Genomic DNA, 24,256 nt, shown 5'->3' with positions numbered 1-24,256 from the left:
AGGACATCATTATACACTTCGACAACGATATTGTATGAGGATGTATTCTGATGGAAGTGGGTTTCTTTGACAAAGAGACCTGAGTTTCAATGGATAAATGATGGACAGAAGCAGCTACACCCAAAGAAAGAACACTGGGAAACGAATATGAACTATTTGCATTTTTGATTTTCTTCCCGGGTTATTTTTACCTTCTGAATCCAATTCTCCCTGTGCAACAAGAGAACTGTTAGGTTCTGCAAACATATACTGTATCTAGGATATACTGCAACATATCTAACATATGTAGGATTGCTTGCCATCTAGGGGAGGGAGTGGAGGGAGAGAGGGGAAAAATCGAAACAGAAACAAGTGCAAGGGATAATCTTGTAAAAAATTACCTGCCATGGATTCTGTCAATATAAAGTTATTATTAAATAAAATAATTTTTAAAAAAAGATACATAGGAGATGCAGAAATGGGAAAAAAAAGTTATTTTTTTAAAAAAGGACCCACATGTGCAAAAAAAAAATGTTTATAACAACTCTCTTAGCAAAGAATTGGGGAAAAAAGTGGATGCCCATCAATTGGGGAATGGCTGAAAAAGTTGTGGTATATGAAGATAATGGAATATTATTATTCTATAAAAAATGATGAATAAACTGATCATGGAAAGGCCTGAGAAAGATTCATATGAACTAATGCTGAGCAAAACCAGCAAAACCTGGAATAAATTGTACACATTAACAGCAAGAATATGCTATGATCAGTTTGGAAAGGCTTGGTTCTTTTCAATGGTTCAGTGATCCAAAATAATCCCAATAGATGAACAGAAGATGCCATCTGCATCCAGAGAAAGAACTAAGGAGACTGAATGTAAATCAACACATGCTTTGTTCATTTCTTTTTTCTTGCTTTTTTAATCTCTCCCATGGTTTTTCTCTCTGATTTTTCTCTCCCAACATGATTCATAAAGCAATATGTATTAGAAAAAAATAAAGTTACTACAATAAAAAAGAGCTGTTATAAATATTTTTGGACAAATAGGTCCTTTTCCAACTTTTTAAAATGTCTTTGGGATATAGACATGACAATGGTATATTGGACTAAAAGATATACAGTTTTATAATCTGTTGGGCATCAAAAAGTTATCAAACTGTGCATACCCTTTGATCCAGCAGTGCTACTACTGGGCTTATACCCCAAAGAGATACTAAAGAAAGGAAAGGGACCTGTATGTGCCAAAATGTTTGTGGCAGCCCTGTTTGTAGTGGCTAGAAGCTGGAAATTGAATGGATGCCCATCAATTGGGGAATGGCTGGGTAAATTCTGGTATATGAATGTTATGGAATATTATTGTTCTGTAAGAAATGACCAGCAGGATGAATACAGAGAGGCTTGGAGAAACTTACATGAACTGATGCTAAGTGAAATGAGCAGAACCAGGAGATCATTATACTCTTCGACAACGATATTGTATGAGGATGTATTCTGATGGAAGTGGATTTCTTTGACAAAGAGACCTGAGTTTCAATTGATAAATGATGGACAGAAGCAGCTACACCCAAAGAAAGAACACTGGGAAATGAATGTGAACTATTTGCATTTTTGTTTTTCTTCCCAGGTTATTTATACCTTCTGAATCCAATTCTCCCTGTGCAACAAGAGAACTGTTAGGTTCTGCAAACATATACTGTATCTAGGATATACTGCAACGTATCTAACATATGTAGGACTGCTTGCCATCTAGGGGAGGGAGTGGAGGGACGGAGGGGAAAAATCGGAACAGAAACGAGTGCAAGGGATAATGTTGTAAAAAAAAATTACCCTGGCATGGATTCTGTCAATATAAAGCTATTATAAAATAAAATATTAAAAAATAATAATCTGTTGGGCATAATTCCAAATGGTTCTCCAGAATGGCTAGATCAATTGTTTATCCCTCTTACTCCATTACCCCCCTTCTTTTTACTCAAGTGTTTTATTTCTGATTACTACCTTTCCCAATTATCCTCCCATTTATAAGTCTCCTCCCACACTTCTAATATCCCCCTCCTTTTTAATTTCTTATAAGATAGATTTCTATATCCAAATGAATGTGTATACTATTCTCTCTCTGAATCACCTTTAGATTATTCTCTCTTTGATGAGAGTAAGGTATAAACTTTGCCCACAATTCTTGCCCCATCCTCCCTTGCATTATTATAATAGCTCTTTCTTGCCATTTTTATATGGGATGATTTACCCCCCTTCTTACCCCTCTTTTTAGGGGGAGTATCATCCTATCAAAATCATTTTATATCCATACTTTCTGTCTATAAATACACTTCTTTTAATTCCTCTTATATTAATAAACTTGTTGAGTTATAAATATTACTTTGCCATATAGAAATATAAACAGTTTAGACTTATTGAATTTCTTATGTTTCATTTTACTTGTTTCTTTTTTAACCTTTTTATGGTTTTTTTTTTGAGGGTTGTACTTGGAGCTCTTTTTATCATTATCATCATCATTATTATTAAGCTCTAGTCTTTTAATTAGAAATGCTTGAATATCCTCTATTTCACTAAATTTCCATTCCCCCTCAAAAAAATTATATTCAGTTTTGCTGTGTAAGTAATTTTTGTTTGTAATCCTAACTCCTTTGCCTTCTACTATATCATATTTTAAGGCCTCTGTTTCTTTAATGTGAAAGCTGTTAACTTCTGTACAATCCCGTGGAGCTCCATGATATTTATATCATTTCTTTTGGGGTGCTTGCAATAATTTCTGCTAAATCTGTGAGCTCTGGAATTTGACTGGAATTTCTTGGGAATTTTCATTTTGGAATCTTTTTCAGGTAGTGAACAATGGATTCTTTCAATTTCTATTTTGCCCTCTGGATCTAACATATCAGGGCACTTTTCTTAGATAATTTCTTGAATGATGTTGCCCAGGCATTTTTTTTTCATAATAGTTTTCAGGTTATCCAATAATTGTGATATTATCTTTCTTGGATCTATTTTCTGATTTAGTTGTTTTTTTCCAATGAGAAATTTTTTCTGCTTTTTTTTTTTTTTACTTTTTTGATTTTGTTTTTATTATATCTTTTTATCTCATTCAGTCTTTAGTTTCTACTTGTTCAATTCTGATTTTTAAGGAATTTTTTTAGTGAACTTTTGTACTTCATTTTTCACTTGGTAATTCTATTTTTGGGGGGGAATTATTTTCTTTATTAAATTTTTGTACATTTTTTCCCATGCTATTGGCTTTTTTCATGAGTCTCTTATATGGACTCTCATTTCCTCCCAATTTTTCTTCTACTTCTCTAATATGCTTTAAAAAATTTTTTAAAGCTATTCCAGGAATTCATTTGGGTCCTGAGATTAAGTAACATTTTTTCCTGAGGCTTCAGATGTAGCCATTTTGACACTATTGTTCTCATCTAAGTTTATGCCTTGATCCTTCCTATCACTAGAGTAACTTTCTAAGTTTTTTGTGTTTGTGTTTTTGTTCATTTTTTCTGCACTTTTGTTACTTAGTGTTTTCATGTGAGAATTGAGCTCTGGTCCTGCATTGTCCCAAGTTTTTTGTGCTGGGGCTCTGCATCTTACTATTGACTTTCACTGATTTTCATAGTTCAGTTGCTTGCTTTCTCTGGAGGATAGACTTCCCTCCCTGTTGGTCTTCCCTGGGTGTGAGGTTTAGTTGTTGGTTTGTTCCAGCGGTAGGGTCTTGCTGCTGAATTGCTATGATAACACAGTCTTTCTGGTGGCTGGTCCTGAAGGAGGGATTCTGCCTCTGAAGGAGGCCCTGTGACTGGGTTGCTATGGAAATAGGGTCTCTACTTGTGGACCCCAGGGTCAGGCTGACTTGCCTTGGGATAGGGCTTCCCTACTGGTCAGCAATAGGTGATGACTTGTGCTAGGGGTAAAAGTCACAGTCTTGGGCTTTTGATGCATTTCACAGGCTGCTCAATTGCCCCCCCCTCCCCTTTAAGGAAGATGCAGCTTCACAGGTGCATTGCATCAGGCTTAGAGCCTTGCTGCCGGTCCCCTGTTGTGAGGCTGTCTGGTGCTGTTCTTAAACCTTGCTCCACTCCCACCTCAGTGAGACTGACCTTTCCTGCTGTCTTGGAAAGTTACTTCCTTTCTCCTAGATCATTCTGAAGTGTTTTTCTAATTGTTTGGAGGGGAATTTGGGAGGATTTCAGAGTTTTCCTTCCTCACTTCCCCATCTTGGTACTATAAGTCTCAAGACTCAAGTGTTTCTTGCTACAGAGATGCTGACCAAGTCACTGAAAGTATTATTGCCTCCAAGTAACTAAGAATAACTGAAAATTATAAATGAATTGCTAGAAAACATCAGTGGAGCATCTTTTATATAAGGAAAATCTCTACAACTAGTGAATTCATAGGTCACAATCAATTTCTGTATAGTTTTCTTCTACCTTCTCCACAAAGTAATTAAATGTCTATGCTAAATAATCTCCCTTAGCTTTAGATTTCTTTGACTATACTTTAGCCTGTCTGGTTTCAATTGGGGGAGGTTGTCTTTTAATATTTAATATATAGTTCCCTTATTAAACTATAAATTAACTTATTAGCAATTGCAACCAGTTATGGTAACTTCCAATCTCCAGAAATTTTGTTATACAGTAGTTCTACTTTTCTGTTTCACTTTAAAGCTTTCAGAAATAAAACTTTATTTTATAGTTCTCAAACCTTAGCTTAATGCCTTACAACTATAAGATACTTTCATTTCTACTTGTGAAGTAACCTAGTACAGTCAACTTCTAACATTTTCTAGGGGCATGGCCAGTTGGTTGCTTGCTTTTTTGTTTTTCTTAAAATCCCAGATTTAGTAAATCAAGTTTTATTCTGCATTTATAAGACAAATTCTCTGATCTTATCCATTTACTTATCTTTTTGCTAGCTTCTTGTAATTTCTCTCCAAAGCAACTGATTACATTTTGCTAACGATTTCAGTTAAGAATATGGATATTGTATTGTATCTAGGATATACCGTAACATATTTAACACATATAAGACTGCTTGCCATCTAGGGGAGAGGGTGGAGGAAGGGAAGGGAAAAGTTGGAACAGAAGTGAGTGCAAGGGATAATGTTGTAAAAAATTACCCAAGCATATGTTCTGTCAATATAAAGTTATTAAAAATGTGGATATTGACAGCTATGTGAAGCAAAGATAAAGACAAAGGATTTTCAAGCATTCATTTTATTTACTTTTATATTCAACTTTCCAACCTTCCCTTTAAATCTTAAAAACTTTAAAAAGGATTGTAAGGAAAGTATCTTCTGCTTTGCATACCTTTTTATCTAAGGGGTTTGGAGGATTTTTTTTTTTTTTTTTAGTTCTACTCTTCACAAGGAAGCAAAGAAGTGTGACAAGAAGGTGTGATTTTTAATTTACACCAGAGCTCTCAGCAAATAATGACTTTTCACACCCTGTTATTGCTGCTTAGCCTAGGGGAGGAGTTGGGGGCTACTGTTGTCATATCAAATTAAATCCACTGTTGTCATGCAGAAGGACATTCTTCTTCATTTAACCCTTATTTTAAAATTTTTCAAACTTCATGTTTGTGAATACTTTATGAGAATATGGCTGATTGTTACTTTGAAACATACTTAATTTCTAGAAATTAGTTTTTAGAGTCCTGTTTTTTTCATTTTGTCAAGCATGAAAAACATGTTTTCCCCTTTCTGATCCTCACATTGACCAGACAAGTAGGAAATTGTGTCATATTTAGACAACAACAGAAAATATGTTTGTATTTATTTTTCAGAACTTCTGGGCAAAAGGAGTTTAAGAGAATTAAATTAAAGAATGTGTTTGCTATTCCCTAATGCTTTCCCCGATGGTTAGCCAGAAGGCAATTTCTTCCAAGTTTCCAGGGAGGAGTTAGTTGATGATTACACTGTCAAAACTTGGTGACTTAGAATGCCAGTTGAAATTTTCTGTTTTAAAGAAATAGTCAAGAAATATTTTAAAGACTAAAACTTTGGAATATTTTCAGGAGTTCCCCATTGCATTTTTTAAAAATGCTTGATCTGTAATTTATCTATCTCCTCATGCAAAGATTACCTTCACAAATGCAGATCAACAACTCATCTATGATTTATTAGTCTTAGAAGACTGTAATGATTAAATGTAAATGCTTAACTAGCATTTGTTAACAGCAGTACTTGAATGTGGGTCTTCTTGACTCTGGAGGTCAGGGTGTTATGTGACTTGTTCATGGTCACGCAACAACATTTTTTGTTTATGTCAAAAGCAGGACTTCCTTATCACAAGGTTAGATTATTAAACAGATTCAGCTGGTTCTCCCCTCCTCTATTAAATGCTTGATTCCATGACATATTAAGCCAATGGAAGGAAATGGTGATAGTAAGCACTTGGAGAAGAGAGTACTGTGGAATAGGATGGATATTTTTCAAACATTTGACTACCATAAGAAAAGGGATTAGCCTTATTTTTAACTTGTCCAAAAAGACAGACCCAAGAGCAAATTACAGAGTCAATTTAGGCTCAATGTCAGAAAATTATTATCTAACAGAGATTTACAAAAGTAGATGGAGTTGTAGGGATGGAGTAGGGGAGGAGGGTAGTGGTTTTTTCCCATTGGATATCTTTGAGTAAAGGTATAATGATCATTTTGTAAAGTAAATTGTGATGAGGGTGTTTTGGGATTATTGGTTGAATTATTTTATCCTGAAGCCCTTCAAACTCTTAAAATCTGTGTCTTTGAAGTTAATCATAAAAGTATGGTCTGACCTGCCTTTGGGAAACAAGGACTAGATTACAACTAAAATTAATGGATCCACATAAGAATTTCAAATCAGACAGAAGAGAACTGAGGTAAGTAGAAAAAACTCTTTCTACCCATTGCCTTCATGAAAGTACCTTAAACATATTTAAATATGTGTGTTCTCTACCCCCCCATACATGTTTATGATCCTTTTATTTGCTTGATTTAGTGATTAGTGATGACTATTGAAAAGCAATAAGATATTTTATCATATAATGAATGGAATAATTTTTTAAAGATTAGAAGAGTACATAAAATTTTGTTAACACTTAAGTAATTTTAACATCTTTTTTCTTTTCAAAAACATTGTATATAGGTATACATTTTTTAAAAAATAATCCTCTTTCTTGTTCTACTTTGTATATTGAAATGTTTAAGTTTATTGAAATTGTTATGGTTACAATCAAAATAATATCCAAAGAAAAATCTTGAACAAATTAGAACACTAAACCTAGATAATTTTTCCTAGAATGTTATTGCTTGTTCCTGCTGGTTTTGTGACTGAGAAAATGTGTTAAATTCTGACAGGGGTAGAAGTAATAGAAGAAACCAAAAATATTCAAGATCCCTGTCTGTAAACTTTGTATGGGTTTGCATTGTCACTAGCCACTCTTCTCTTTGCACCTCACCCCAGTAATCAGAAGCAGGGACTAAATCTTCATGCTAGCTATAAGACAACAAAGAGTTAACTATTCTTGATTTACAATAAACATCTCTGGCAGACTTTTATCTTATCCTTCCTAAGTTCTGCCCCCCTCCCCAGCTCTCCCCTCTGTAAATGTCAACCACTTCCTGAAGAGCCTGGTGGTGGTGAATTTCACACCTTTCTTTTCTTTGTGAAGAAACCTGGGTGTTAATGGTAAGGAATTGGGTACCATTGTATGTCTGAGGCTGTCTGTTAGAAGAGCTGAGGGATGCCAGTGGGGGGAAAAGTAAAAAGAGGTGAAGAAGATACTGAAGAAATTAGAATTGGAGAGAGGTTAAGAAATTAGTAATTTGTTTTCTAGGAACCTATCTTTTTATTATTTTATTAGTCTATGAGTATTTTAAATAGTTTTCTAAAATATAAACCTAAAAGAAGCTTAATATTTAAAGGGTCAGGACCAGCTAAACAAAAGGATTTTGAGTTTGGAGAATTGGGCATTTGGGAAAAAAAATCAACCTAGCCAAGAACCTCCTTCTTGTATTCTACAGGTACACTTCTAATACAGCCATGGAAACTTGGTCAGTTGATCAGGTCTGCAGTTGGTTGGTGCAAAAAAATTTAGGAGAACTAGTTCATAGGTTTCAAGGTGAGTTTATATATGTATGCTTGCATGTCTATACTGAGTAATTTAAGACTTTCTGCTCTCCAGACTGTTTTCATTTTGACTTAATTGTCCTCCTTTTTTGAGTGTAACTGCTTTGGAACAAGGTAAAAAAAGTTCAATTTCTTTGTTGAATGGAACATAGTTTGAATCTGACACATTAATCCCGATGAGATATGGGGTATTTTGGAAAAATCTAAGCCAAAAATTAGATTTCTAAGTATTATTGAAGATTAGTATCTGCTTGGGGGCATTTTATGTCACTTTAACATTTTTTTTTTAGCAATGTAGGACCAATGAGTGCAATGTTACAGTGTGGGGGTGTGGGAGTAGTACTTGTCAGTTTGGGAACGACTAGCAGATTGCTTCGGTAATTTCCCAGGAGTGGGCTTTTTTCTCCGCTCACAAATGTCTATTAGAAAAGAAATCCAGGCATCTGCAGTTTGTAAAATGGAGAAGTAACAATCCTTACAGTGACCCTCTGGTGTGACATTCTTCTAGAGGAAGGAAATAGGTTTGGGATTAGAGAAAGTTAAAGTTTTTTAACTAAAATGAAAAATGCACTTTTCATATGATTGTCCATCAAGGACATTTCGGATGAGCTCGAGATAGCTTTGTCTCTTGGAATCATGCAGACAATGGCTTTGCCTTTTGAGTATGCCTCCGTTTTATGTGCTTGTTTTTTTTTTTTAATTGTATATCATGTTTAAAAAAAAGGGGGGAGTGATTTTCTTTTTCCCCAGAGGAAGAAGTAAGTGGGGCTGCTCTCCTTGCACTGAATGATAGGATGGTTCAGCAGCTAGTAAAGAAGATTGGACATCAAGCAGTTCTGATGGACTTAATTAAAAAATACAAGCAAAAAACTGAGGAATTGCCACAACCTCCTACAAACTCCAGAGTGATAACCCCAGCAAAACAAGCAGAAACAGTCCTTCAGTAAGTAGGTGCAAAATATTCTCTATTACTTGCTTAGTATTTTTCACTACCTTAGAAACATTGAAACAAATGGTTGCAAGAGTCATAAATATAGATAAATTCCTTCTAAGAGTAATTTCTTCCTAACAATTGAAACATGTGCAACAGGAGTTGTAACACTTTCATAGAGCTCATGATTTAAAAGTGGGTGTGTGTATCAGCTTTTTTTATTGGTCTTCTTTACTCAGGGTTCCCAAACTTTTTGCCATCTCCCATTTAACTCAGGTTCTCCCCTAGAGGTCTCCACTTTATAATTTATAACGTGAAAACACAGCTGTAACTTAAAGGTTTTAAAAAAACTATTTTCTTTAGAACTCGAAGATACTATGGCAGAATTCCAGGGAGATCCTAAGGAGAAAATGCATGGTGGCAGTTCAAAGCTTTTATGTCTTTTGTTTGTTTCTATGTATCTTTGGAGTATAACAATGAAAAAACAAAGACGCAACAAGAGTTGATGCCTTTAAGAGTTACTTTTAAAAAGATATTTCCTGATGATAGTTTCAGGCTTATAAGTTTGTTTGGAGTTTTATGAAACTGTGACATTCAGAAACTGTCTGTTCATTTGAAAAGGGTAAAAAAGATACTTTCCGTATACTATCTTGTTTCTCTTTTTTAAAGGTCATATGGTCTTGATGGAATCTTATACACTGGGTGCTCTGTTTCTCAAAGTGTGTTTATACTGTATATCTATTTTTTAATGTTTAAACTTTGCTTCCCTCTACAGTGAAACCTAGTTTAGCATCTACTTGAGTTTGGACAATTCATTTAAATGTGAAGGATGGAGAGTAATTTCTTTTCAAATCTTTGTGATCAATGATCCTGTTTCCAATACTTACTCCCTTTAAAAAAATTGCTTTTTGAGTAGAGGTCCTAAACTTGGAGTCATGGATAGATAGATTTCAAAGGGTCTATAGAACTTCTGAGGGAAAAATTACATCTTTTTTTTTTAAACTAACCTTATTTCCTTTCTAATCATATATAATTTATTTTATGCATTTTCGATGCAAAATTCTGCAAAAGAGTCCATAGGCTTTGTCAAATGAATGTACCTTAAAAAAGATAGAACTATTCTAGAGTATTCAAAATGTCCCCCTAAGGGAAAGCGAATAAACACATACATTGGGAAAGATCACAAATCAAAGGGCCTAGACATAAAGACATAAAGGATCTCAGATGCCATCTAGTTCCACCTTTTCATTTTATAAATGAGAAAACTGAGGTCCAACAAAGTATTCTGAGTTGTCTAGGGCCACACAGGGAATAAGGGATGACCTCTGCTTTAATTAATGGTAGGGAGGTTTGTGAAGCTAGACTTTAAAGGATTTTTAGCTTATTTGTTTCATTCAATTGAATTAAAAAGAAAATTTTGGCTTTTAATATGCACAGAATTAGTATGATTGTGGCATCTTTTATTGAAATACCTTTCAGTAAGGGTTTACAAAAGGAATGCATATGGTGGGATTTAAAGACTTCAAAATAGTTTTCTAGTCAGGTCCTGGGTCTAGGTGTACTGCACATATCCTTGAAAGGTTTGAAAATATTTGTCACCTCACATAGGCTAGAAATGGTTTTGAGTCTTCATTGTTAGAAGGTATAAGTTCATTTAGTTCAAAATAAATCCCAGTATGTTGTGGAGAGCAGGATTTTCTACAACAGAAATCATAGTTCCTAATAGCTCTGGAACTCTGGTCAGTTGAGTCAATTTAACCTATAGAGCTGGACTTGGAGTCAGGAAGACCTAAATTTAATTCCTGTCTTTGATACCTACTAATTTGTGACCTTGGGAAGCCATGTAACTTCTCAATATTCTAGGCAACTCCTAAGTGGCAAAGAAGTTACTGATGAAAATTTTTAAAGATTCTTCATTTAAGAGTTCCCTATACTTAAATCCCATCTGTCTCCAAATCTATCCTGATTAGTCTGTAACTCAGAAACTTGTAAGTGAAGCATGTTAACACTGTGTGGTGACAGAGGTAGTGGAGGTATACAACGTTAAGTCCCTTATTGCAGTTCATGCAAGGATTTCCCTTAAGAAGAAAGTGTATTCAATACCTGTCATTTGGTCATTTCTGTCTTGGCTGACTCTTCATGAGCCCATTTTGTGATTTTCTTGGCAAAGATACTGGAGTGGTTTGCCATTTCCTTCTCCAGATAATTTTACAGATGAGGAAACTGAGGCAAAGAGTTAAGTGACTTGCTTAGGCTCACACAGCTAGGAAGTGTCTAAGGCTAGTTTGAACTTAGTCTTCCTGATTTCAAGCCCAGCACTTTATCCACTATACCACCTAATTGCCCCTTATTTATTGCCTACCATGTGCTAGTTACTGGGGATAAAAATACAAAGAATCTTAGGGGAGTCCATATTGTTCTTAAAGAATCCCATGTCTAAGATATTACTTCATTAAATATGAGGCTTTGTCATGGTATGTACTGAATTTGTGGTGTAGATAACTTCCATATTAAGATAACACTCCACCTATACAGAGCTAGCTACAAATTAGAATCTTTCTTCAAGCAATGAGAAGTTAAATGTGGTACCCAGGGTCACTCAACCATTATATATCATAGGAAAAACAACTTAGATTTTCCTTTCTTGAAACCTAACTTTCTAATCATCTTTGTAAAACCTAGTTAAATTAGTCAATTTCATGCCTACCTAAAAATTCAAATACAGTCAGTTGGTAAAGGTATTATGTGTTCAATGAATAAGGAACTATGCACAAGAAAGAACTATGGACAAACCTATAGATGAAAGATTAACAGGAGAAAAACCCTTATTAGATAAATAGATATGATAACGATTGGGTAGTATTAAATAATATGTTTCTTGTGTATACCAATTGCAAATGCACACCTTTATAAGGGGGCATAGCTTGATTTTTGTAAAGCAGCCATTTATAGGTAATCAGATTATACTTTAAAAAAAAGTATTAGGGCGGATACTAAATATTCTGCCTGAGATTAGAGCTTTAAAGAAGTAAACAAAGCCATTCTTTACTTCTTAAGGGAAGCTCATAAAGTTTGAACCAGCACTTAGTACAGTGCCTGGCACATAGTAGGCACTTCATGATTGATTGATTGAGTGAGTGATTATTCAGCTATTGAACATGAAGACCTTGTTGATGTTCTGGGGGCATGCATATTATTGAAATAGCTGTGATGATTTTTTTGGTCAGCTGGATAACAGAAAACATGGTACCGAATAGTTGCCTTTATTAATTGTCTAAGAAAGACAATCATGACCATCTGCAGGTAGATAGCCAAGCTACAATAATAAGTCAGCAAATAAAGTTCCACTAAAGTGGCCTTGGATGAAGCCAGTTTTTCTGTAGCTATTTCTTAATCTGCTAAACATAATTATTTATGTTATTCTGTCTATGGATATAACTCTTTCTTAGTAGCACTGATAAGGACTTTAATTCCATTAGCAGCACCCAGTTGGAGTCACCTTTTCATACAAATGAAAATCTTGATGTTGGACTAGTTGACCAAAGGGTGCTGAAACAAAGGTAAGACTCTAATAGAATATTCTGAATTTGTTTATTTGATTTAAAAGTGAGCAATTGCTATTCAATGTTTAAAAATTTCCACACTGAAATAAAGAATCCTTTAATGTTTAGTATTTTAGCAAACCTCTCTCAAATTCTTTCATCAGAAAAGGAACTACAATCAAATGTATTTGAAACTAATATCTGACAGAGAATATTTGGTTGGAGGATTTCATTTTTCAACTTTATTCTTCTGCATTTTAGCTATAGTTTCCCAAGCCAAATGAAGTGGGAATCGAGGCAATTGTCAAAGTCATTCAGAAACAAATCATCCACTCATAAGAATGATCCTTCACCTGTGGAGTTAGACAAGTGCAACTGAGACTTTTTGACTTCCTGAGTATGAGAGAAGTGCTTGTTCCAATATTTCAAAAGATTTATAATTATCTGTTCCCTCCAATGATGCAGAGTATCTCTTCAAGTTTTAATAGAAAGTTTTTATGAGTTTAAAAAAAATTCCAATTGGTAGGCAATATTTAGTGATGAGTCTTTGAATTTTGAGCAAGCTGAGCCCTAGATGGCAGACATACAATAGAATGTTGAGCATGTATGGTAGCATCTACTTGAGGGTGTGCCCTCTGAGATAGCCATCAAGAGTCAACAGGTGCCTTTATGACCAATAAGTCATTGAAAGTGGGCTAAAATGGGGGGCAATTTTGGTATGTTTTATTTTATTCTGTGCTTTGATATACATATAGGAAGAGAAAGAGAGAGAGAGAGAAAGAGAGAGAGAGAGAGAGAGAGAGAGAGAGAGAGAGAGAGAGAGAGAGAGAGAGAGAGAGAGAGAGAGAACACATTTCAATGCTCAGATAGGTTGAGAGAGAAAAATCAATGGGCCCACCAATCCAATCACAATTACATCAGGCAAGATGCTGAGGAAAAATTAAAATGCTGAAGAGAATGCAGTTAGAACAAAGTCACTATGTAGCAATTAAAGGGGAAGGTCTTGGAATGGTCCTCAGAGGTAGTTTTTGATATTTAGAATCTGTACTAATTACATCATTGTTGGCCTCAAGTGTCCCAAGGGCAGGAATACATCTCTCTTCAGATCTTGACCTAGATGGGCAATGAGCCTTTCAGTTTAAGATTTATAATACTATAATTCTATTATGGAAACAGGCACTAGTATAAGTACATAGCAGAAGATAGTCAGACATGTTAGATAGACAAGTTGATAGGGAGCACCATTTGAATTTCTGTATCTAAGAAAACTAGGCAGGACTCTAGGTTAAAGACTCGAGATTAGCATCTAGGGTAGTATGCTTGTAGGAAATGCTAATTTTGATATCTGGAGGCTTGGAGAAAGCACTTGCTTAGAAAAGTACCCTCGGTGGCCTAACTTTTGCCTTTTGTTCAGTGTGTCCTATCTTTAGGCATAATCATAAATTTTAAAGGACCAGGATCATTTAGAGTATATCTAATGGAGAAAAATCCTTTTTATCTAGTTAGGAAGTTTGTGCTATTATTATTTTAGGGGGAATTTGTATTCTTTGAGTGAATTTAGGATTCTGCTAATCTATTTTCCTTAGAGACATTGGCCTCTAGAGGAAAACAGTAATAGGTTTATTAGGTAAGAATCACAGGCTCTAATTCAATTTATATACAAAAGAATCCCCCACTATAATATATGTGGAGTTGTCTAGCCTATGCTTAAAGTCTTCATAGGAAATGGAGGTCACTATTATTCAATAAACTTTTAAACAGCTCTTTTTGATAGTAATTTTTTCCCCATGACATCAAGAATTTCTTTTTTGCTATTTCCATTTATTCCTCCCTTTTCTACTTTCTGGGACCAAACAGAACCTGTCTACTCTCTCATCCAAATGAAATCCTTTCAAATACTTGAAGACTTATCATGTTCCCTATGGATTTTCTTCTCCAGGCTAAATATGCCCAATTCCTTCAAAGTACATTCTAATCAGTTGTGGCACCCAAAATTGAACACCATATTCAATATGAGGTCTGATAAGGATAAAGTCAAGTGGGACTCTTTCCTGGAGACAATGTCTTTCAAGATCGTATTATTTATATTTGGCTGCCACATCATATTGATGATACATTGATCTCTCAGGCTACTACTCATGGTTAACCTTGCCTTTCCCATCTTATACTTGTGAGATTGATATTTTGTACCCAAATATTGTACTATATTTATCCTCATTGAAGTAGTCTTATTAGATTAAGCCCAATGAATTAAAAAGTAGTCTTATTAGATTAAAGCCAATGCTTTAACCTGTCCCTTTGGATCTTAACTCTGTGATCCAATGTATTAAACATTTCCTCTCAGTTTTGTGTCATTTACAAATTTGGTGAGTGTGTATTTATCCAAGTCATTGTTTAAAATGTTAAACAGCAAAGGGTAAAAGCAAATCCCAATTGTTTTTTCACTAGAGACCTTCTGCCATGTTGAAATTAGATTCATTAGCAGCTACTCTTTGAATACACTCACACAACCATAGATAGTTTAGATACCAGTAGTGTCATATTAAAAAAGAAACAGAGATCACTAAACCATACATAAAGATTCCTGCAAGCTGCATATTGACTTAAAAAAACATATTTAATGTTATCTTTATTTTGTTATATTTTCATCTTTTTGTTAAATGTTCCAATTATATTTTCATCTGGTTTGGTCTGCATTTGGGTATATTATGGGTCATATGTTTGATATCTCTGACTTAAAGCATATCTTTCTATCATCAAAAATAATATGAGATACTTCATCAAATAGTTTTTTAAATTATGATTGAATCATATCAATAGCATTCCTCATTATTTACTAATTGAATTATCTATTTTTTAAAAGAAAATTATGAAATGTCTTGTTTTTGATGAAGCTGTACTGGGCTTTTTGAAATCACCACTAACCCAACTTCTAAATCATGTTACCAACAAATTTTACACACATACACCCTCATGCATACACACATTTGGTGCTGTTATTCAGTTGTTTTTTAGTCATGTTCAATTCTTCATGACCCCATTTGGGGTTTTCTTGACAAAGATACTGGAGTGATTTGCCATTTCCTTCTCCAGCTCATTTTACAGATGAGGACACTGAGGCAAACAGGATTAAATGACTTTCTCAGGTTTACACAGCTGTTAAAATAGATTTGAAGTCAAAAAGATGAGTCTTCCTGACTTCAAGCTTGGCACCCTATTGCACCACCTACATACACACACCTATTTGCACATATGCATATACATGTACATACATGTATATATGCAAAAGTAAAAATTGAGGCCAACATACTACTAAAAGTCCGATGAATTAACAACAAAAAAGGTTAATCCTTAACATGCTTTCTGCAAATCCCCCAGGTCTGTGCTATTCAATCCATTAATGATTTTTTTTCTTTTCTTTTTTTTTTTTTTTTTTGCTGTTATTGCAGCCTCTGTCAGCACAACCTCACTTTGCACTCATCCCACTATGTTGTGGTAACAGCCAAATTTAACTCTAACAACCCTCTTAAACCCACCTATATACCTGTGCAAAAGAGATATGAGTATAGAGAAAGCTGAAACTTTCTCTGACTGGGGCTTGGCATGTGTGCTCTGAGAAGTAGAAAAAAGATAACTGGGGCAGTGGTAGATATAAGCGTGTGGAAGAGAGCTGTACCAAACCTGATAGAAAGAGGACTGAAATCCAGCTGTAGACAGTTCTTTCTCTCCCCCCCAAGAGAGAGTGAGATTAGTGAAAAATGGAAGGGTGCTGAGATAGCTTTGAAATCTAACCCGGAAGATTAGATCCATCATCAAAGTGGGGAGAAGTCAAAAAGTGATCAATAAAAGAATATGAGGGTAAAAAGACTGAAATCACCAAAGATTTCATAATGGAAAAAAATTCAGTAAAAAGCACTGAGAATAGATGAATTGAAAACAGAAGTCAAATAGCCTAGTAGAGCTAAACAAGACCAAACAAGTCCTAACTCCAAATAAGTGTTGCAAGACAAAATAAATTAAATTTATATCTGATGAGACAAAACACATTATAGATTTCCAGAGAGCATGGGACCACAATAGGATATTCCAAAATGGTTCAAAAGAAAAATGAGAATTCAAAAAGTAAGAATATATGGCCTACACAGCCAAACTAGTTGGCAAAATAGAAAAGCTTGAATCTACAATAGCAAGTCTCTACAAAGAAATGGAAGGGAGAAAAAAATTGATTAAAAATAAAAACACACAGAGGTGAAAGACTTCTGGCAAAAGAGAAGTAAATATCCCTCTATATACTACAATATTTATGGCAAGACTTTTTGTGATAACAAAGAATTGGAAAAAAAAGAAGATTGGAAAATGGCTAAGTACATGGTGTCAGATGAATCTAATGAAATATTACTGTGCTATAAGTATGATGTATGTAATAAAAACAGAAACATGGAAAGAATTGATGTAGAGTAAAATAAATTAATCCAAGGAACAATATAAAGGATAGCTGCATTAATGTAAATGGAAAAAACAACAACATACAAAAAATATCAAAAGTAAATAACAAAATTATAAAGATCAAGCCTGAGTATAATGAAGAGATATGAGAAGATACCCCCAAACTACCTTGTTGTGGAGGTGGAAGGTCCACTGGTGTTAAACATTGCACATGTTTTTAGACTTTTTCAATGTATTCCCTAGTTGTGCTGACTTTCTCCCTTGTTTTCCTTTTTTATGTTTTTAAAAAATACTATTTGTTACATGGGATGGCTCTCTAGGATGGGGAAAAAGAAATAGACATTGAAAATAATGATAATATAAAAAACAAGACATCAATAAAACTTTTAAAAAAGAAGAGAGTGAAAAATAATAACTTTAAAAAAAAACATTTCTTTATAAGTAAAAAAAAAAATGATAGAATGTATAGAGAAATTTAAGAATCCTGGGTTTCCCAGAAAAACACTAAAAGTTAAAGAAGCTGAACATGATAATATAGAGAATAATAGAAGAATTTCTGAACATATACAATAGAGTGTTTTTGTAATAATCCAAAGATTGAAGGCAAACTCCAAGACCAACCAAATTTAACTAAATTTAGTAGTTCTTAATAACAAACCACAAATTTTGCAAGTAATTAGGAAGAAGACCTTTAAATAAAAAGGAAAACAAATTTGAATAACACAAAACTATGCCATGCTCACCAGAAATTACCACTTCCCTTTTCCTTTTGCCAAACATCATTTTTATGATCTCTTCTACAATTTCCCCAAAAATTGAAGTCAAGATCACTGGCCATCTATTCTTACCTTTTTTTCACCTGCCCTTCTCCAATCTTGAGGGACCTCTTTCCTTTTCCATGCTCTTTCAAATAGTACTAATAAACTCCAGTTGCACCCAGCAAGTTCTTTCAGAGCCCCAGGATATACCTTCTCTGAGCCAGGTGATTTGAATCATGATATGAATTTCCTCAAAAGCAGCCAAGTTCTCTCAAAAATCTCTATTTATATTGGGCATTAATTCCTTGATCTAGTTTCCTCCTAGCGCTAAGTTCTGAAGTATACAAATATACCTGGGGAGTTTTTTTTTTTTTTTTTATCAGAAGGTAACTAACAAGAGGAAAGGAACATATGAAATTGTGTTAGTGCTTTCTATTTCTCGTAGAGACATGGGTACTACACTTATCAGGCCTATTCTAAAAAAATGATACTAGTGCTAATTCACTAAGATGTATTCCACCAATAATGTGGATTGTTCTAATTTGTATGTTGGTGTTATGGCACATTACTGATACTAAAAAATTTCCCATAAATACTATGAACAATAATCAGGTGAGCAACTTCAGAGGCTAAAAACAGTCATTATTCCTATAACTCTTTATAGATATGGTTTAAGAAAGATTTAATATGAGAAATGAGAATTCCTGGGAATGGCTTAACATTCATCAATAATTCAATTTAATTCAGTAGGCTTAATTAAATTATCAATGAATTAAATGTCTGCTGTGGGCCAGAAACTATACAAAGATAAAAATAAAACAGTACCTGTCCTCAAGTAGTTACATTTAAGTACAAAATTCTTTACAACTTTCATCCTCACACTTTACCTTTTCATCCTTTCTCAATTAAAGCTTTTAAATTCTTCTTTACTCTGATCTCTAGGAGTAAGAATAGTGGGTGTGTGTGGAAAGTATGTTCTTTTCCCCCTGAGGGCAACACATAATTATTCTGTAAAATAAGCACCCTCTTCATCCCTTGCTTACTAACTAGTAGATAATAAAGCTTAAAATATTCAGTTCCTATTCTGTGCAACTCTTAGCTAGATATTGCCATAAATCTTTCCTCTAGGATCTATTCAATCTTTTTTCTTCTTGTTCTTTATATATATGTTAGAGATAACAATGTGGCACTGGTACATTGCTGACATTAGCTTCCTTGTAATTCTACACAAAGGATAATCTATTTCCAGAATCCAGACATAGTCACTAACTGTTCCTCTTGCCTGGAATACTTTCCTCTTTTATCTCTGTCTCTCAGCTTCTCTAGATTTCTTCTAGTTCCAGCTAACATCTCACATCCTATAAAAGACTTTTCCTGAGGCTCTTTAATGTTTTCATTTATTGATTATCTCTGGTTATTCTGCATGGTTTGCACATAATTATTTTCATGTTGTCTCTATCATACTGTAAGTTTCTTGAGGGCAGGAACCATCTTTTGCCTTTCTTTGTAATTCCCACACTTAATACAGTGTTTGACATACAGTGGAACATCATAAATTCTTACTGCATGCTGAGGGACATGACGGAACATCTTGAGTCTCAATTTTAATTTAACAAGCAAGTTTTACCTTCAAGGGCAATTCAAACAAGAGATATCAAGGAGTAAGCAGAAGTAGAATATTACTGAGTTCAAGTTCGTCCATGGCACAGGATGAGGAGGAATCTGGGAACAACATGCTGGGAAGATCAGACTAGGAACATCAACCAATTTTTCAACCTACTTAATGTAAACAGCCATAAGAGATCCAACAGAGTTTGTAAAGTGGAAGCAATATAAGAGGTATTTGTTTACTAAAAGGTTATTTAAAACCATCTGTTCTTCAAGTCTTTTGCACCTAAATAGAATTGATTGCATCCAAGTAGCACAGACACTATGTGACACCAAGGTATTACTGAGTGAAACCTTGAATTTGTATTTTATGGGGAGATGATCTTGCACCCTTTTAAGATGATTACTAAATGTGTCCTTTCCTCTAAGAAGTAGCTGAGCAACAAAGTCAGTAGTTTTCTGGAATTTATTTAGGAAAAGTAGGTTGTAATTGATGCTTGCCATAGCATATGTCCCAGAAAAAGTTCATTCCTTTATATGCTGTTCAATCATGGTTCCTTTCTACTCTTTTGGTGCCCAGTTAAGGGAAGGCATGGATTAAAATAAACTTGCAGATACGTCTTCTGTTTTTTTTTTTTAAAGAACACTTATTATAAACTTTATTAAACACCAATGAAACCAATTAAGCTTTCATTATAACTCTTTACATTAGAATGAATTTCAACACATCACTATTTGCCAGGCAGTCTGTTCAATTCAACTTTTATTATTTGTCCATTCATTCCCTTCCATTTTGCCATTTATATGATTACAATTAGCATATTTTTAGTTCGTCTAGTTCTGTTTTTTTTTTCCCTATCACATTAGGTCTTTCTAGATTTCTTTATATTTCTCATGCTTATCCATCTCAACTGTATTATACTAAAGTTTTTTTTAGAAGAAATTGGCAAAGATGGCTTCAGCCCCCAACTTCTATTTTTAATGAATGCAAATATTTTCTTTCCAGAATGAGGAATAAATGCATATTAACTTTAAGCAAATTCTTACACCAATATTTTATAGTGAATGGTGGGGAATGACCTGAGAGTCAAAACATCCTAGCTCTGATACATATTAGTTGTGTGATCTTTGATTATTTTCTCAGTTTACTTTGGTTAATTACTTAACCTTTCAGTGACCCATGGAATACTCTAGAATTATAAATTTCAGGTAACTCATGAATATGCATCTGTAGAGTGAATTCCCATCCATGAATGAAATCACTCTATGGATGAAATTATTGGTCTAGAACAATACCAACAAATGAAGGATTCTTTATGAAATCTACTTTCTTGTTTAAACATATAATACATTAGAAAAAAAGGAAAGAGCGTGACTTTAAGAGATCTAGGTTCAAGTCGAAACTTGGAAATTTAGATTTCATACTAAATAGATTTCATACTTTTTTAATCATTCTGTGATATGGCTCTGCAACCCAAGTGTCCTCTCCTACTTCTCATTCTCTCTCAACCCTTATACATAATCTGCTGATTAGTCCTATTGATTATGCCTTTTAACTTCTCTTGCATAAGTTCCCTTCTCTCCTTTGAAAATGACCACCCTGGTGTAGGCAAGCCCCTTCTCACCTTCTCTCTCAGTTTTTGGACTAAGCCGCTGGTTTTTCCTTCTGTCTCAGGTCTCTCCCCATTCCAATCTGTAATCCATTCAGCTGCCAAAGAGATTTTCTTTAAGCTAAATCCTGACCACATCAGCCCATCCTCACTAAACTATAGTGCTCCCTATCACATCCAGGATTAAAGAGGAAATCCTTTCTTTGGCTTTTAAGTCCCTCTACAACCTGGCCCTTTCCCACCTTTTTATTTTTTTAGTTTTATTATAAGTGAATTGGATTTAAGTGAGGGAGGGCTGTACAAAGTCAGCAGCCTCACCTCCATAGCCATCTGGTTCCAGTGGCAAGATATAGAATACCTAATACTCATATACTATACTTATTCAGCCATTCTCCAGCTGATGGATACCCATTCATTTTCCAGTTCCTTGGATCTTAGCCTAACATGACTTCAATATATCTGAGTTTGACTGAGGCAATATCTGTTCAGTGATTAAGGCTAAGAAAGAAATGAGGCTCAGAATGGCCTCTTCTCCCTGTCATCTTCCTAATGTCATGATCCTATTTGAGAACAGTGGGAGACTGGCCTTTTTTGGTTTGTTTGTTTGCTTGCTTGCAGATGATTTTTTTTAAGTTTTTTATTTTCAAAACAACTAATTTTCATAATTTTCAGTTCACCTTTGTGAAACCTTGTGCTTCAATTTTTTTTCTCTCTCCCTTCCCCCCTTTTCCCTTGGATGACAAGTAATCCAATATATGTTAAACATGTGTAATTCTCCTATATATATTTCTAAAATTATCATGCTATACAAGAAAAATCAGATCAAAAATTAAAAATTGAGAAAGAAAACAAAATATAAGCAAACAACAAAATGAGTGAGCATGCTATGTTGTGATCCATACTCAGTTCTAACAGTCCTTTCTCTGAGTGCAGTGGCTCTCTTTATTACAAGATCATTAGAACTAATCTCAATTCTCTCTCTCTCTCTCTCTCTCTCTCTCTCTCTCTCTCTCTCTCTCTCTCTCTCTCTCTCTTTTCTTTTGCTGAGGCAATTGGAGTTAAGTGACTTGCCCAGGGTCATACAGCTAGGAAGCATCAAGTGTCTGAGACCAGATTTAAACTCAGGTCCTCCAGACTTCAGGGCTGGCACTCTATCCACTGCACCACCTAGCTGCCCCAGTCATCTCATTCTTGAAAAGATCCACGTCCATCAGAATTGATCTTCATATAATTTTGTTATTGCTGTGTACAGTGATCTCCTGGTTCTGCTCATTTCACTTAGCATCAGTTCATGTAAGTCTCTCCGGGACTCTGAAATCATCCTATTGATTGTTTCTTATAGAAAAATAATATTCCATAACATTCCTATACCATGACTTATTCAGCCATTCTCACAGTTTCCTGTTCTTTGGACCTTGTGTTTTTTAAGCTAAAGTTTTTAAAATGTTTGAATTTGACTTAGCCTTAGTCAAATAAGGTGGTAATGGCATCTTCTCCCTATCACCTTTCTAATATCACAGTTCTATTTGAGAGTAATTTCTGTGAATAAAAGTAGGAGACACTTCATTCTACAGGACAACTAGGTGATATAGTGTATAGAGTGCCAGACCTAGAGCCAGATCTGAGTTTAAATCCAGTCTAAGTAGCTATATGACCTTGGCCAAGAAACATAATCCTGCTTACCTCTGTTCCTCATCTGTACAATAAAAGGGAAAAGGAAATGGCAAACTGCTCTAGACATGACTGAAAAATGACAAAAACAAATAACAAGATTATGATCTACTTGAGAATAAGGACTCTGCCTTTTTTCTGTAAAAACACTGTTTAACACAATGCTTACCACACAGCAAGTGCTTTAAAAAGCATGTCAGCTTAATTAGAGCAGAAGATGAGAAAAATTGCTTTGTTTGCTTCAATTTCACTTTTAGACAAATCAGCTATATAGAAGACACTTATAGAACTTGTCATGGGCTAGCACATACAAGGCCTGGGTGATGGTGGAAAAGAAGGGTGCTGCAGCTAGTCCTACTATAAGAGCATCTCTCAGGAAAGACCATCTGCTTCCCACTAATGGCCTGATGTACCTAGACAGAGGATATGCCTAATAAGTGTGTTTTCCAACATCAATAAATTAATTAAATTAAATTAAATATTTCTAATATTAATAATAAAGAAATATCTAATAAAAACAGTGGAAGTGTAAGAGATAGGAGGAGAATACAGGAAAATATTGTTAGGAAACAGTGTTCTTTTAAAGAGCTAAGAGAAATCTAAGCATTTTCTTCATCCTCCCCCCTTCTTTCTCTTCATTTCCAGAAGACTGTACAACCTCTCTACAGAAGTGGGGTATATCCAAACAAATATCAAGAAGGTATGGAAAAGCCTGGGTTCTCAACAAATGTATCAGAGTATAAATAATCTCCCTCTTGAAAGACCTTTTGATCAATCCTTGTTCTCTTCTGTTGAGGCTTTGATATTTATTCATTTTCGAATCCCAGGACAGTCACTGATAGTTTGTTTCCCTTAGCTCTGCTTGAACTAGATCTTTAGAGTTTCTTTTAGCTCTTCTATAGTTTTCATTTCCAACTGCATGTACTGAACATAGTTTGAGCTTATTCCATTATCTATGCTTAATGAAAATAATTTTCAGAGTATTTTTTCTCCATAATTTTTTGATTCATTTGGACACATATACTGTGATACACATGGAACACAGATGGATTGAAATGGTCACAGTTTCATCATTTCCTGGCATATGTCAAAGGCGAAAATTATTAATGTATTTGACTAATGAAAAGAAAGAGTAATGGGCTAGGAATCAGGAGACATTGTCTATCACTAAGAAGTTGTGGTCCTATCCAAGTGATTTAACTTCCCTGGGCCAGAGTTCCCTAATCCGCCAATCAGGTTTCTAAAGTTGGAAGACAACAAAAGAGTTTCTTCTGTCTCTATTGTGATGTTTTTGAAGGTTTAGAGATAGCTAGGTGGTATAGTGCATAGAGTAGTGGACCTGACATCAGAAAGACCTCAACTTGAATTCTGCTTTAGACACTATATATAATTCTGAGCACATGACCTCTGATTTAATTTCTTCATGTGTAAAATGGTGTTGATAATAACATGTTATCTCCCAAGGGTTGTAGCAAGGATAAAATGAGATAATATTTATAAAATATTCTGAAAACCTTAAAGCACTATATAAATACTATTGTTATTTGTACAGAGGTTGAGTTAATATTGTAATGACCACGTATTTAAAATCAGCCGGAGTCAGG

The 24,256-nt window shown here is 34.5% G+C and overlaps 1 protein-coding gene across 1 annotated transcript in view; it reads left to right on the top strand.

Moving 5' to 3' along the window:
• Positions 1-7,987: 7,987 nt before the first annotated feature.
• The window catches only part of SAMD3 (sterile alpha motif domain containing 3), a 61,838-nt gene continuing 45,569 nt past the window's right edge, over positions 7,988-24,256 (top strand). Inside the window, exons 1-3 of the mRNA XM_051997725.1 lie at positions 7,988-8,078; positions 8,837-9,029; positions 12,467-12,577. Of these exons, the coding sequence (XP_051853685.1) occupies positions 8,000-8,078; positions 8,837-9,029; positions 12,467-12,577 (383 nt within the window). The 5' untranslated portion in view covers positions 7,988-7,999. The remainder of the gene's footprint in view (positions 8,079-8,836; positions 9,030-12,466; positions 12,578-24,256) is intronic.

Source organism: Antechinus flavipes, chromosome 4, assembly GCF_016432865.1.
Source record: "Antechinus flavipes isolate AdamAnt ecotype Samford, QLD, Australia chromosome 4, AdamAnt_v2, whole genome shotgun sequence".
NCBI lineage: Eukaryota > Metazoa > Chordata > Mammalia > Dasyuromorphia > Dasyuridae > Antechinus > Antechinus flavipes.
The sequence above is the reverse complement of the archived record's forward strand: the minus strand, read 5'-3'. Positions and strand labels throughout refer to the sequence as shown.